The following is a 15,507-nucleotide window of genomic DNA, read 5'->3' as shown; positions in this document are numbered from 1 at the left end:
ATATGGTTTCTCCCTGTACTTGGTAAAGATAAAACCTACTCCTTGATCTCCTGCCCTGTGGAGAATTTTTTTTCTGTTTCTTAACATGAATGTACATATTATATCCTGTTTCCAGCTATGACTTTAACCGTTTATCGGGTAGGTACTCATCAGATTTTTTTCACTAACCTGCCTCTAAGGCAGAGATAGATAAAAGCTTGCCTCAGATCTGGGGGCTTCATAGAGGACTGAGATGTGTCTGAAAGTATGCATATTTTGCATTCTCTTACATGGCACAACCATGTGTGTGTTTTATATAAAAATAATTGTTTTCTCCACAAAAAAATGGATGTGGTCATCCAACTGTGCACACAAAAGTTCAAAGATCCAGAACAATACCTAGAGGTGTGAGTCTTATCTTGAATTTGGGGAGTGAAGGATCATTATCCAAGGATTTATGTTGTCAAGCAGGACAACTTCCAACACTTCCATCTTCTAGATGATGGAAGAAGTGCCATGGAAATCAAAAGGCCAGGACCAAAAATTACAGAAAGTACTGAAACAGGAGTAAAAAATGTGCACTGTGGTGGGTGGGACTGACCAGCTGGCATAGATGAACGTGGGGATGGGAATTAAAGCCAGTGTGTCAAAACGAGGCAGTCATGTGGAAACTCAGTACGTTCAAATGTGAAATAAGTATTCGGGGTGAATAGTGGTAATTGTCAAAGAAGGTCAATTTTAAAGAATATAAGAATATTGTAAGAATAAGTACCTGTGTAATTAATTGATCTGGTTCCCATTCCGCAGTTGATTTTCCACTTTTGTCAGGTTTTCATTTAGTCTAATGAGGTTTTCTTGGTCTTTTACCAAGACTTATGATGTATATGTACTCCATTCCCAATTTTCTACTTCCCCAACCTTCCCCCATCCCTTCTTGCACTATGGAGAGGAGATAAGAAACACTATGAGTATGAAAGTAAGCAACATATTGCAGTATGTTGCAAGGTTCTCTTAAGACACAGACAAGGGAGAAAATACTGAAGAAAGTAGAGAAAAGAGGGGAAGGCAGGAGAAAAGAAGGAAAGGGGACGTAAGAGCAATGTACTTCAGAGAATAGGAAAATACACGTCACCTGCCAGCAGTGAGACTTACAAAGGGTAGAATACAAGGGCTTAGAACACGTAAAGAATAATACTGTGACTTGTGGTTAAATATGTTGGATAAAGCACATGTATCTATCTTTGCTCCCTAATGAAACTTCACAAAAATATATGCAAAGGATTTTTTTTTAAGATATAAACCCACAAGTACAAAGAGACTGGCAGAGAAGACATCAGCTGATAACAAGCAAACTTTTGGAAGGTGTAATTGGATAGAGGTATTAGCAGAAAGAGAAGTATGAAGAGCAAGTGCTTGCAGAGAAGCACCACATGAAGGCAGGAAGTTCTCTCCACAGGACCAGGGAAGTCTTAGACATTGGAAGACTAGAATATTGTGAAGACAGAAATGAGTCATGGGGCTAAAGATTGGCTGAAAGTCTTTATGGCAAGCAAGTGGACCTCCAGATCAAATGGCCTCTTCTGGGCAGTTGAGTGACTGTTCCTCCCCAGTGCCAGCAGAGAAATTGGGCCGGAGGGTTCTAAACTTGAGGATATCAGATAGGAGGGAGGACAGAAGACAGGTACTGTTCTGAGACCCCCTTTTACTGCCTAGCTTGATGAAGGTTGCCAGCCAGTTGTGTTATGACTCTTCTGTAATCCCTTCCCTGCCCTGAAGAAGATGGTTGGGTTCTTCCCCAAGGAAACGGAACAGTTTCAGAGAAATGTCCCCACAGAATCTTATATTGGAGAGCCCCACAACAAAATGGCTGCTCCCTTCCTGATCGCTGATCAGTGATGCCTACCCAGGAGCCAAACATTTCAGTCCTTCACTCTTAAATAGGATTAGGTTGTCAAAGATCACCAAACATCTCAGGAAAAACTCAAACGTGAAAGACAGAAACTAAAGCAGATAGAAAAACATAACTTGGTGGAAACAGACAACACAAAGAACATAAGACGATTTTTAAAGATATATTCTCAGAGAGTATATATTTTCTCTGTATAATACATATATAGTCTCCATTATTATAGAGACTATATGTGTGTATTCTTAGAGAAAAATGATAGTGCATTTTTGAGAAAAGAGCAAGATGCTTAAAAGAAAGAACAATCCAAGAACAAAAAAGAACTCTTAGAAATTAAAAAATACAACAACTTAAAGTTTAGAATTCAACAGGAGGATTATGAGAATAGTTAAGGGAATTTCCCTGAAAACAGAACAAAAAATAAGGGGCTAACAGGATAAAAGAATAAGAAATTAGAAAACTATTCTGAGATAGCAAATATCTAATAGGAAGGCCAGAAAAAGAAGACTGAAAAAACAAATGGGACGTATAGAGTTATCAGTGAGTTAATACAAAAATATTTCTTAGAACTGGAGAATATGATTTTCCTAGTTGAAAGGACTTGTCAAACCCTCAATACAATGTATGAAAGAAAAGAGACTAAGCCACATCACTCTGGGATTTCAGGAGAAAAACAGAAGTTCCTGAAGGCTTCTAGATGAAAAAAGCAGCTCTCACATAAAAGATGAGATATCGTAATTGTTTTAGCCTTCTTAAGATCAATATCCTAACAGAACTTAGGAGACATTGCCTTCAAAGTTTTGAGAGAAAATAATTTCCAACATTAGACACCCATCCAAACTATCAGTCAAATATAGGTATAGAAATAGAGACATATTTAGATATGCAAGATACCAAAATATCTCATTAACTCTGTCTCAAGAAGCTACACAAAATTTGCTTCAACAAACAGAGGAAATATGTCAAGAGAAAGAGGAGATCCAACATGAGAGAGGTGCAAAGGGAAGTCCCGGGAGGTCAGCTGTGCAGCAGGCCTGAAGACAAATGTACAGCAGGCAGTGGGGAAGGGCAGAGATGGATCTGATGGATTACTTAAGGGGTTTGACCATGTGAGAAGTAATATTCAGAAAGATCTTACAATTCTGTTGTAGATTTTGATAGGAATTAATGATATGTACATAGAAAATGAAGCAAAAAAAATTTTTTTAAATGTAGTTAACTCTAGGAAAAACAAAAAAACTACACAAGAAAGGAAATGTAATCATACTACACCATTTGTCTTATCAGTGAATAATATTTACATTGTTATATTGATCTAAACAGTTAAAATTCATTTACACAAAATCTACAGTTTTATGGGAAGTTTAGAGGGGGGAACGTGGTGGTTGTGGGGATGGGTGGGGATGGGAGTAAGCATGCTATGTCCTTTACTATATTAGGAAGTAAGTAGAAAATATCTTAAAGTGACAAATCAAGAAATAGCCATATAAACATTTTTTAAGAAAAAATTTTTTAAAGAAAATGGAAGAAGAAAATTTTAAATGAGTTAAAAATAGTTGATTCTGAGAAGTCAAACCCATGGATAAATGCAGCCTTGGGGAGCACCTAACATCCAGTTTTTGAAATATGTCTTATAATAGTATTTTGCTTTTAAAACCAGGCATGTATCTTATTTTGATTAATTTTTTTTAATTAAAGAACATTGTGGATAGTAATTTTCTCATTTTCCCTCCTTTATAGCACAAAAGCAGGAGCAGAATTTACTGAATGATCAGATTGCTCAATTGTCAAGAGACTTTTTAAGATATTTTAACGATGCGGTAAAGAGTCAACGTATCCATTTTTTCTTTTATTAGAATGCTGGTGTATTTAGACAGTAATACTTACCTGGCACTGTTAGCGTTTTCAAGAAATTCACATTTTTAAACTTATCCTGTTAATACCAATGTTTTGAAATTTCTAGTCACAAAATGCACTCATATATATGTATGTATGTGTGTGTGTGGGGGGGAGTTCAGTTTCCTTATTTATAAGGTAGAGACTGGATTATGTTTTCTAAGGGTCTTTTCAGATCTATGATTCTGGTAAATTCATATAAAGACAAGGATAAATGGGCAAATGTAGCAGGGATTGAGGGAGTGAATGAAATGAGAGCAAGTAAATAAGAGGTTTAGTACCTTTTTAAATTTTATAATCAATAGTGAATGTATGTGGAATTGGTTAATTAAAAATAGAAACCTATTCTTTGAGGTTTGCTGATATCAAAAGTAACTTTTAATGCATTATGGGAGTAGAAAATTGTAAGTAGATATACCGTATAGACAATTCTGTTTCCTTAATAATATATTGCTAGGGATAATTATACAATGAATAAAGTCTATGCAATTTATAACAGTATAATAATCAAGAACTGACTGGAGAATTCAGTAAACTGTAGAGAATTATGAAAAATCCATGAAGTAATATTCTTCTTCCTTTGAGAAATATTAAATCCTCCCTGAAAGAACGTCAACAGATTCCACTTCCCTCTCCCGCATTTTTGCCAGGCATTTGTTCATAGATTAAAGTACACTCTAGTTTGTGAAGTTGTCTCAACAACTTAACTTGGGCTCTTAACTTGGGATCCATAAACTTGCTTCCCAGAATCCATTAGCTTTGTAGTTTCATATTAAATTTTTCAAGGGAAGTTATCCACAGCTTCTGCTGATGGTCAAGGGATTACAGTTGACCCTTTAACAAAATAGACTTGAACTGCATGGGTCCACGTACGTGCAGATTTTTTTTCAGTGAGTATGTACTATAGTACTGCATGATCCGTGGTTGGATCAATCAGTGGATGAGAGACACTGGGGAAGCAGAGGACCAACTGTAAAGTTATATTAAGCAGATTTTTGACTGTGCAGAGGTTGGCACCTCCAACTCCTGCTTTGTTCAAGGGTCAGCTGTAACTAGAACCCATCTTTGAATGTGGTCCAGGCAACTTAATACACTGGTGCCCTGCTCGTTGAACTCTGAGATAATCGTGGGTTTTATGTGTGAACAGGATAAAGTGAAGCATGAATTAAAACAATTACGAGATCACGAAAGCTATAAAATCAGAACTCATTTTGAAATTCTGAAGGTCTTAGAAAATGAAATCTATGTACATGACCTAAAAGCAGATGCTTTGCTCGTGGAAAATGAAAGGTTGAAAGAGGTAAGTTCAAGAGCACTTCACTCTGCACAATGATCTTGGTTGATTGTCTACACCTGTACTAGTTATGGAAGAAAAAGAGTAACTCTTAAAACTTTTTAAGTGAAACTTAAGGTACACACAGAAAAGTGTCCAGATCATAAGTGTACAGCTTAATGAACACATTGGGTAACCAGCACTCAGATCAAGAAACAAAGCATCAGCAGAACCCAGATGTCTTCTGTGTGCCTTCCTGTCACTAACCTCCTCACAAGGGCAATGCTCTACTGACTTCGAACACCATAGACAAGTTTTGCCATCCATTACATGTATGGAACGATACAATATACACTCTTCCGTTCAACATTATGTTTTCCAGGTTCATTCTTATTGTTGAGTGAAGTTATGGTTCACTCACTGTTAATTCTGAATTGTATTTTTTGTATGACTACTGCAATTTATTCATACATTCTACTGTTGATGGGGTTTAGAGAGTTTCTAGTTTAGGCTATTACAAAGAGTGTTGCTACGAGCATTCTAATCCATGTTTTTTGGTGAGTGTGTGTACATATCCTTTTGGGTATACATCTCAAGCGGAATTGTAGAGCAATGGGGAGGCATATTGTCTACTTCAGTGCACAATGCCAGTCTCCCAAAGACGTTGCCTTAACTGCCACTCCCAGCAGTAGCGTATGAGAGCAGTTATCCCTCATTCTCAGTGAAACTCAGCCTTGTTCAAATTAACCATCCTGGAGACTGTGTAGACGTGTCCCATTGTGGTTTTAATTCGCATTTGCCTGATGATTAATGAAACACCTGTTCACATGTTGTTGGCCACTTGGATACTCTCTTAGTGAAGTACCTGTTCAAGTCTTATGCCCATTTAAAAAAGTTAGGTTGCCTGTTTCATATTAATTGCAGCTCTTTTTATAGCAAAGGAATTTGTTCATCCAACCCCTTAAAGTCTCAATCTCAAAAGTTAAAAGTTTACTTATTTATATATACTTAACATTTACTTGAGTCTGTCCCTCATGAGTCACCCTGTGACTTTGGGCAGATAATTTAACTTGTGAGCTTCATTTTTGTCCTGTTAACATTAAAGGAATGACTCCTCATTCATAGGGTGAAGGGGACTTCTTTGTAAACTGAAAGTGCAAAAGAAATGCAATTTTTCAAATATCATTTTTTCTGGTAGACCTTGTTGACCTCAAAGGTCAGCATCTGTGTTAATGCATCCCAAGTGTTTTGCACAATGCCTCATGTACAAGAGGGATTCAGTCCCATCTGATACTCAGGATAACCTGGAAAATATATATGCATATTATATTATGTCCCTCTTATAGATTAGGAAACTGAGGCTTTATATTTTTTCCCAATTTTTAATAGATTGAAAAATAAAAACAGTCCTATAGAAGTAAGACTCTGAGGGGAAAAATCTCTTTAGCTCTTTGATGACTTGGACTTGGCTTAAGGTGGCTTTCACTTCAGTTTACTACAAACCTGCCAACAAGCCATGCAAAAACTGACATGAGATCCAGGCTGCATGAGAGACCCTCTAACCTGTGCTTATAAACAGTCCTACGTAACAGTTCCATGTCTCCTCCTCCTATGGTACTGGGCACTATTTCTAAGATTTTTGTCAGTAGTTTCTAGTATTTGACTATTTTTCTCTAAGAAATGGGCCAGTGCCAACTTTATATCCCAAAGCCCATACTTTCAGAGTTCTCAGAGACTTTGAAGTTCCTAAGAATTGGGGACTTAGAAAAGAAACCTATGACTTTTAATACCTAAACCACTGCTACCACCACCACCCAACCCAGTGAGACATCTGATGAGATGAGCAATCCCGTGGGGATTCCTGACTTGATAATTCATCTCTCTGAGGTCTTTTGAACTCCTCCAGTGAGGCAGCATTGCTGCCTTGTGACATGTACTGCACACACATTTTGCAAATGATCAGTTTTTTTTTTTCCTGTGGACACGAAGCATTTAGGCAGAATACCTTTTAATTTATTTTTGTGGCAAATTCAGAATACCACGTTCATTTGGGTGCTGAAATCTTGCTAGGAAGCAGGATCCTTTCCCTCCCTCCTCAGAATGTGAGCTTGACAAGGGCTATGTTCACCACTGTGACCCTTGCACCTAGAACAGTAGGTAGCACAGAGCGGCAATCAATAAATGTTTGCTAAGTGTTTGCATGGACATCTAACCTATGATAACTAAATGACTTAGAGCAATCACATGCCTTTAATTTTCAGTATATTGCATACATAAAGAACAGCATAGAAGAATACAAAAAGGGAGGAGAAGACCTCACGTGCCCCTCAGAAGACCTGTCCTGTCAGCTGATAGCTCTTCAGAGTAAGTAATGTGTCATGGGTGACCTTGACATATAAAAAATAAAGTTTCATTTTGTTTAAATCAATTTTACTGATTTGCATATAGTAAAATGCACCCATCTTAAGTTCAATGAGTTTTGACAAATGTACATACTACTGTAACCACTACTACCCCAAGAAAGATACAGAACATTTTCATCACTGAAAAATGTCCCTTGTGTCCCTTTGTAGTTGATTTCCCACCCTACCTCCAGTTTCTAGAAACCATTGATGTGTCTTCTGTCCCTAAGGATTAGATTACAAGTGGAATGATAGAGCATGTACTCTGTTATACCTGGCTTCTTTCACTCAGCAAACTTTTTAAAGATCCACCCATGTTAATACATGTATCATTGGTTTGTTCTTCTTTATGGCTATATAGTAGTATTCCATCAAATGAATATACCAATTGTGTTTGTCCATTTACAAGCTGAAGGACATTTGGATTGTTTCCAGTTTGGGGTTACTATTTGTTTATAAGTATCTTGGAGAATATTTCTTTTCATTTCTCTTGGGTGAATACAATGGATTGGAATTGCTAGGTTATATTTTTAGTGTAACACGTTTACCTTTATAAGAAATGGCTAGTATGCCAAAGTGATTATACAGATTTATCATCCCACTAGCGATGGCATACTCCACATCCTCACCGACGCTTAAAATTGTCAAGAAACCACTTTAAAATTGTTAACATTTTAATAGGTATGCAATGGTATTTCATTGTGGTGTTAATTTGCAGTTCCTCTTGACTAAGATTGTTGAGTATCTTTTCATGTGTTTTTGGCTGCTTGTATATCATCTTTTGTGAAGTGTTTTGAACTAATTATCTGTTACAGCGTAACAAATATTAAAAATCACTTACTACACACAAATTGGCAATTTGGTCAGAACTTAGTGTAGACAACCCACATCTGCTCTATATGACATCAGCTGGGCAACTTGATGACTGGGGACTAGGATCATCCAAAGACCCACTCACTCCTGGGTCTAGCGTTGATGCTGGCTCTCAGCTGAATTCAGGGGAACATACCTTTACGCAGCCTCTCCATGTAGCTGCTTGGCTTGCTATGTTCTGGAAGCTGGCATCCCAAGAGAACAACATGGAAGTTCACGGCATTATTGTGACTTGACCTTGTCAGTCAGAGTGCTACTTCTACAATATTCGAATGGTTGAGGCAGTCAGCCAGGTACAAGGTGAAGGGATGGAGACATCACCACGAATAGGAGTGTCCACATCATATTGGGGGAAGAGCATGTGGGATGAAATATATTTGGGAGCCATCTCTGGAAAACGCACATGTGTCTGTCCAGATCTTTTGCTTGTTGCTTGTGTCTCTTATTAATGAGTTAAAATCTTTATGTAGTCTGGAAATGAGTCCTTTTTCAAACCTGAGGCTTGACTTTCATTTTCTTAAGTATCTTGGAAAAAAATTAAAAATTTCTTTTGGACAAAGTCTACTGTATCGATTTTATCTTTTAAGGTTAGTACTTTTTGTGTCTTGTCCAATATATTTTTGCCTAAGCCAAGTTCTCAAAGATTTTCTCCTATATTTTCTCTATTAGTTTTTAGTTTAGCTTTTATTTCTGGAGCCTTGGTTCATTTCAAGTTAACTTTTTCGTATGGTGTGAGGTAAGGGTTGAATTTCATTGATTTCTCTTATGCATATCCAGTTGTTCTGGCACCATTTTTAAAAAGATTATCCTTTTAGCATTGTATTACCCCAAAGACTTTTTAAAAAATCAATTTTATGAGTCTGTTCCTTTATTCTAAATATCTAATATACAAATACCACACTGTCCTGAATTACTGTAGCTTCATATTCAACCTGGAAATAAGGTAGTGTAAGTTCTCCACATTTGTGCTTCTCTGTTAGAATTATTTTGGTTATTTTAGATCTTTTGATTTCCATACAAGTTTTAGAATCAGCTTATTAATCTACACATACACATAAACACAGACACACACACATACCTTCTGAGATCTTCATTGAATTTGTGTTGAATCTGTAAATCAATTTGGGGAGAACTGACATCTTAACAAAATTGTCTCTCAATTCAAGGACACAGAATATACCTCCACTTACTTAGAATGTCTTTAATTTTTCTCAGCAAGATTTTGCAGCTTTTAGGATTGTTTCAGAGGTCCTCGGTCCACCCTCAGTCTCGATGATTAGCTAGAAGGTTTCACAGGACTCAGAAGTTGCCATACTTAATGTTTATTGTCTATTACAGAGAAGGATACCAAGTAAAATCCGCAAAGGGAAAAAGCACATGGAGGAAACCAAGTGCAAGCTTGCAGGTGTTCCTGCCCGGTGGAGTTGCGGAGATGTGTTTAATTTCCCCACCGATGATGTGTGACACACACAAAGTGCTGCTAGTCCGGGGAGCTCGCAGGGACTTGGGTGTCCAGGGTGTTTATTGGGGAGCGTCAGTCTTGCAGGCATGCACTGCCTGTGTGGCCGATCCCAGCTGCTCAGGCAGCTACGGAGATGCTCAGGCGGTATTTCTTCTTTATGACTTTAGCACAGGAAACTGCACTGATCAGTTTTTGAATGTCAAATCAACCTTCCATTCCTGGGATAAAGCCCCCTTGTTCAAAAGCTATTGTTGTTTTCATATGTTGCTGGATCTGATTTGCTAATCTTTGAACATATCTCCATGTCTGTGTGCGAGACTGCCTCGCTCTGCTTGCACTCTGGGCTGGAAAGTGCCCCCGGCGGAAAGCCCAGTGACCACAGGGCCCACCTCATTTGTCTCCTCCTTTTGCAGTATCACAGTCCTGTGCTGCTCATTCTCCAGTATCTGAAAACTGGATATTAAAACAATATATTTGTTTCTATATTTGGTCTTATTTTCTCCTTGTTTACAGTGGGAGGGCAAGTGTGATCCAGTTATTCTGACGTTTTGGAAGTAGTAATTTTTAGATACAAACAATTTTTGAAGATCAAGTTGCATTACTTTCATTAAAATGTTCAAATTATTTCAGTAATCTTTGCATTTTAAAAATCTTTATTTTAGCACAATATTCAGATTTGTGGGCCGAATTTCAAAGTACACTTAAGGTGAGCTTTTTTGTGTTGCCTCCATAAATATCATATTTCCAAGATATTTACCTACCTAATAAGTGTGCATGCATGTGTGTGTGTGTGTGGAAGGAGGTCAGGATTTCAGGGGAGTGACAGAGCTGGTGTGACCCTCATATCCTAAAATGTGTCCTTTGTGCTATTAAAAAACAAATTTCAACTAAGTAAATTTTAAAAATCTTATGGGCTTTATCAACACTTCATGAGTCAGGGAGCACCCTATCCAGCAGATAGAAAGGTGCTCCAAGAAGCGGTACAAAATGAAAGACTTTCATAGGCGGCAGGGATCAGGAACGAGGAAATTATACCAGGCAGAAAAGCAAGTTGGTTATTGCAAGGCCAGTGTCCTGCAGGGGATAGCAGGGGTCTAGCAGGCTGATTACTGATGTAGTGCTGATTAGGTGATTCCTGATGAGGTGGTTCAAGATTCCATTTCTAGGAGCACTGAAACTGTAATTAAGTATTGGTTTGGTGACATGGCACTTAATGTAAGTGACTCCATTTGGGGGCTGTTTTATCTTGAAGAGTGCCAAACCCCATTGTGTGTCTTCATCCTTTGAGAAGCTGTCTTCCCATTCTACCAACTCAGTTAAAGTGGGAATGTGGAAATGACAATTTTTTTTTCAAGCACAAACTGAACACAAGATTATTTTAGGACAAAGTTGAACTCCATCTGTCTGTCACCATCTCAACCCCTCCCCACTTTAGAGGCAGGTAGACGGGACTTTAAATCCTGATTCTGCTACTTTCTGAGTAAAGTTTACATAGGATCATCGTTCAACCCTTAAAACACTGGATAAGGGAAGTGTTAGTAAATGCCTTTTTCAGATGAGACTACTGAATTTCAGAGTTTAAAGTAGCTTGCCCAAGACCTAACAGTTAATGAACTTATGGGGATTTAAAGCTCGGATCCAGCCTGATTCCAAAGTTCCTTCTCTTAAGCTTTAAGCCATGCTGAATCACCTCTGCAATTCTGTGCTGCTCCTAAGGTGAGCTGGCTTTTTATGCCACCACCACCACGGCCCTGCCCAGTTAAAGGTTTGAGTTCAGTGAGCATCCCATTAAATCTTCTTGTTTGCTAATCCATTTTTCTGAGATCTTTTACAGAACTTAGTGAATTTGCTGTGTATGTGCACTTATTTTACATGACTAACGCCAATTTTGCATATGTGTTTTTGTCTTGTACATGATTCACTCATACGAAATACATTTTTATTTATTTTGTTGCAATTTATATTCATACACCCCCAAATGCTGTTTTTTTAAAGGAATTGGTAGAGAGCAGTAATGAGACCTTGCGAGAAATAAAAAATCTAATAGAAAAGCTGAATGCAAGAGATGAAAATATTGAACAAATCGGTGTCTGGCTGCAAGGGAATCTTGAAGAGCTGCATTCTCTTATGGAACAGGAATCACAAATGGACCTTCCTGGTAAGTAACACCTCAAGAGCTTTGGGTAACAGAGAACTTCTCCTATTTTACTGTACCTGGAGACACCAAAAAAAAAAAAAAAAAGCCCAAAAAATGCCAATCAGTAATTTAGTTATCCCCAATAATCCATTCCCAATAATGTCACGTGCATTCGGTGAGTGTTGATTTGCAGGGTTGAATGTGGTAATGCAGTGTTGGACAAGTGTCCCTTCCATTGGAGTGAGTCTCCTAACTAACTGAAGAATCTCAGCTCCTTTCTGATCTTTGAAAAGCACTTTTCCCCAAAAAACTCTCTTAAAACTCTTTTACACACTTTCTTGTCTTCTTAAAGTGAAGATATTAAACATCATGTTGAATTTTCTTCCTGAGCTGAGTTTAGCATTAAAAACAGCAATTATTGCCTTCTCTGAAAATCTCATGATGCCTTCTGGGGCTTCTGAGATGTGAACACATCCCATGGAGCACGAGTGACTCATGAGCGTGGAACACAGTCTCTCCAGAGGAATATCAGCTTCGTCTTCTACCCCTACTCTAATGTCATGTTAGACACAAGGGTCACAGAACTCTGTCCAGGTCAGGGATGCAGGTGAATCCTTATAGAGAACAGCCCAGATGTCCTGGGGTAGAATCCCATGGGAGAGTGAGAATGAGGAGGTAGCAGGGGATGGTGAGAAGGAAAGAGAATAGAGCGTAGGGGAGAGATGGAATGGTAAAATGAAAATAATATCATCTGGCAAGTGTATGGATCTGTTAGAGGTTATTCAGGTTTAATTTTGAAGGGCTTTGAAGAGCATCATCATTAGAGAAGCAATTTTAAAAGTGAGTTGTAGAAAATAAAATGAGATAAAAGAAAAGTAAAATGAGAGAGAGTGATATGATTAAAAACATCTCAATATTTGGTAGAACCAGTGTTCTGAGGGTATTGTTTGACAAGAGAAATAATGTTTTAGCAGCCAGTAAGGAGTTTTATGGGTAAACCTTCTTACCAACCTTAAAGATGATGTGGTTGCCCTGGTGATACCTTGGTCACTCCAGCCTGGTGATACTTATTCTGTCTTAGTGCATAAGGGTCCCTGGTGGGTCTTCCTTCACTCTGCATTTTCTTTGCTAGGCCAGGCCATCACTAGCAACTGTAGATCAAGCAGAATTTTGAGCTAAATTAACCCCAAGTGTCAACTGCACTATTTTCACATGAGCAGATCTTCCATTTTTGCCTGAAGCCTGATGAAATCTTTACATTAGAGCAAATTTAAATAAACTACATAGAAAAGCTAAACCCACTGAGTAACTAATATCATATTCCATTTTTTTCATATATTTTGAGGACTGTCTTATTGATAACCTATGGAAAAGTAGAGGATTGCAGCGTGGGAGTAGCAGAAGGCCACCCAAATGAGAACAAGCTAAGACATAAAGCTTGGTAGAGCAAGGGAGTCAGAGTCACCATCACTTGTTTTTGGCAGAGATTCAGAGGCAGGTCGGGGTGTGGGAAAGGTTTAGTGTGGGAAAAAAAATAAAAGGCAGCTTCAGATGTGTTCTGATTGGAGGTTGTTGGCATGGGGAAGCTGATAACAGGCTAACTAGAAGGAGTTCAGGCTATGTGATTGATTAGTGAGCGTATTTGGCTTTTCTCTGGTCGGTCCTGAGTTAGATGGAGGGTCATAAAGTAGGGAAGTTGGAAGTCAGGGATCAAGTTGTGACTGATCTGGGCCAGTTGCAGAGGCTGTGGACCAGAGTTCTCTTGTCATGTATGGTCTGGCCATTGTTTTCATATTCAGCCTTTCAGCATGGATTTTAATTTTTATTTCCATTTTCAATTTAAAGTATCATGTTCAGAAGAGAGTTATAGTTGCTTTGAATGAAAACCAACCCAAATAAAAATAAATAGGCCAATGCAATATGTGCCATTCATTCTTATTCCATCCAAATAGTACAATTGTTTAATTGTTTATTTGATGGGCAATCAGTGTATATGACTCTTAATTGAACTGCCCTTATTCTAGAAAGCTGGAACAAGTTCCAGTTAATATTCATTATGAAATATTGTAAGTATAAAAATCACACACACACATCTGTTTACCTGTATATCCACCATCAAGCACAAATCTTAACATTTGCCATATTTTCTTACATCTTCCCCCCGAGAACTAGAACATGACAGATGCAATCAAAATCCCTAATTGACTGCTTTATTCCATTTCCCTCCCTCCTTCATTCCCCAGAGGGGTAAATACCATCTTTATGCAGGCTTCTCAGTCCCAGCTGCTTGCCTGCAAGGAGCTCAGGGTCTTCTCTCTGACATCCTTCTGCTTATGGAGAAATACACCCTTTCCCTTCTCCCACCCCAGGCTGCAGACAAAGTGCAAGCTCCCTCTCCTGCCTCAGGATCTCACCCCCTATTTGTTTCAGCCTTGTGGATTTCCTTTGCTTGCTTTCAAATTCAGCTCTGCGCTGAAAAGGAAACTGATCACCACTCCTAGGTTTCCAGGTGTTTTATAATACAAAAAAGATTTTCAGATTATTGAGTCTACTCATTTCTCCCAGAAATCAAAGTTAGTAACTCAATCAAAAGCATTTATCATCAGTAATAATTATTACTATTAAATACTAATTGTGCTGTAAGCAGAGCCTCCTGTGTTGTTCACCACCTTTAAGTTTCTGCCTAGAATACCATTCCCTCTGCTAGTCACAGGATTCAGATCTAGGTTAATAATGTCACCTCCTCAGATACATCCTACAAGAGCAGACTGTAAAGGCCATAATATTTTTGCCTTCACCATCTGTAAGGTCTCTTGGCCACTGCTCAGGCCTGCTGTTGTCGCAGAATTGCCCGCAGGCTGTAGTGTGCCCACCCCTGATACAGTGGGAGAATCAGGTATCATACAGATGTCTGTAAACCTCTTGTCGCAGGGGTATTACAGGTGAGGCATGGGAAATGCGAGAGAACCTAAGGGGGAGAAATGACCTAGCTCCATCGAGAGAGGTCTCTGAAGAACTGGGAATGGAGCTGAGGTGTAAAGGAGGCTTTATGTTTCCCTAACTGCACTTATTTCTGCTCCTGGAGCACTGGTGCCATAGAGGCTTTGGAGGAAGGTGGACCTGTTACAAGATCTCAGCTCTGCTTCCAGCATGGTATTTAACCTCCACTCTTCAGTTTCCTTGGTTGTAAAATATGGGTGATAACTAACAGGAGTAATAAATAATGCTTTAGGCACTGAGATCCCTGGAATTTTCTGCCTTCCTGTGGTGGTAATAGTAAGCCTTGGCCCCTTGAATTACTTGACCATCTCTGAGCCACCTGCTATCTCCCAGCTTTTGGTTATTCTGTGTCGCATGGTTTCTGTCACTGATGGGCTTCTAGAGAAGCCCCTTTATCTCTTCCAGCTTAACAACCCTCTCCTGCCCTCTTCTGGACATAATGTGTCACTGCAGCCCTGTGAGTTCTGGCGCTCTGCTTCAGAAGTGCTGCCTTCCCTGTATTAACATACTGAATACCTTTGGGCCCGGGCACTATAGCACAGGCACAGTTATAAGTTGAATGAGACTCAGTCCCTGAAC

At 38.7% G+C, this 15,507-nt stretch overlaps 1 protein-coding gene across 4 annotated transcripts in view; it reads left to right on the top strand.

Annotated features, from left to right (window-relative positions):
• CCDC175 (coiled-coil domain containing 175) overlaps positions 1 to 15,507 on the top strand; it is a 57,207-nt gene that overhangs the window by 39,286 nt on the left and 2,414 nt on the right. For 3 of the 4 annotated variants that reach the window (XM_072963133.1, XM_072963134.1, XM_031679101.2), the window contains 5 exons: positions 3,626 to 3,705; positions 4,929 to 5,081; positions 7,316 to 7,418; positions 10,454 to 10,497; positions 11,787 to 11,949. In XM_072963133.1, the coding sequence (XP_072819234.1) occupies positions 3,626 to 3,705; positions 4,929 to 5,081; positions 7,316 to 7,418; positions 10,454 to 10,497; positions 11,787 to 11,949 (543 nt within the window). Of the gene's footprint in view, positions 1 to 3,625; positions 3,706 to 4,928; positions 5,082 to 7,315; positions 7,419 to 10,453; positions 10,498 to 11,786; positions 11,950 to 15,507 lie in introns of those variants that run through there. The other variant, XM_072963135.1, reaches the window with a different exon arrangement.

This window comes from Vicugna pacos, chromosome 6 (genome assembly GCF_048564905.1).
Source record: "Vicugna pacos chromosome 6, VicPac4, whole genome shotgun sequence".
Classification (NCBI taxonomy): Eukaryota; Metazoa; Chordata; class Mammalia; order Artiodactyla; family Camelidae; genus Vicugna; species Vicugna pacos.
Note: the sequence above shows the minus strand (reverse complement) of the source record. Positions and strands in the feature narration are given on the sequence as shown.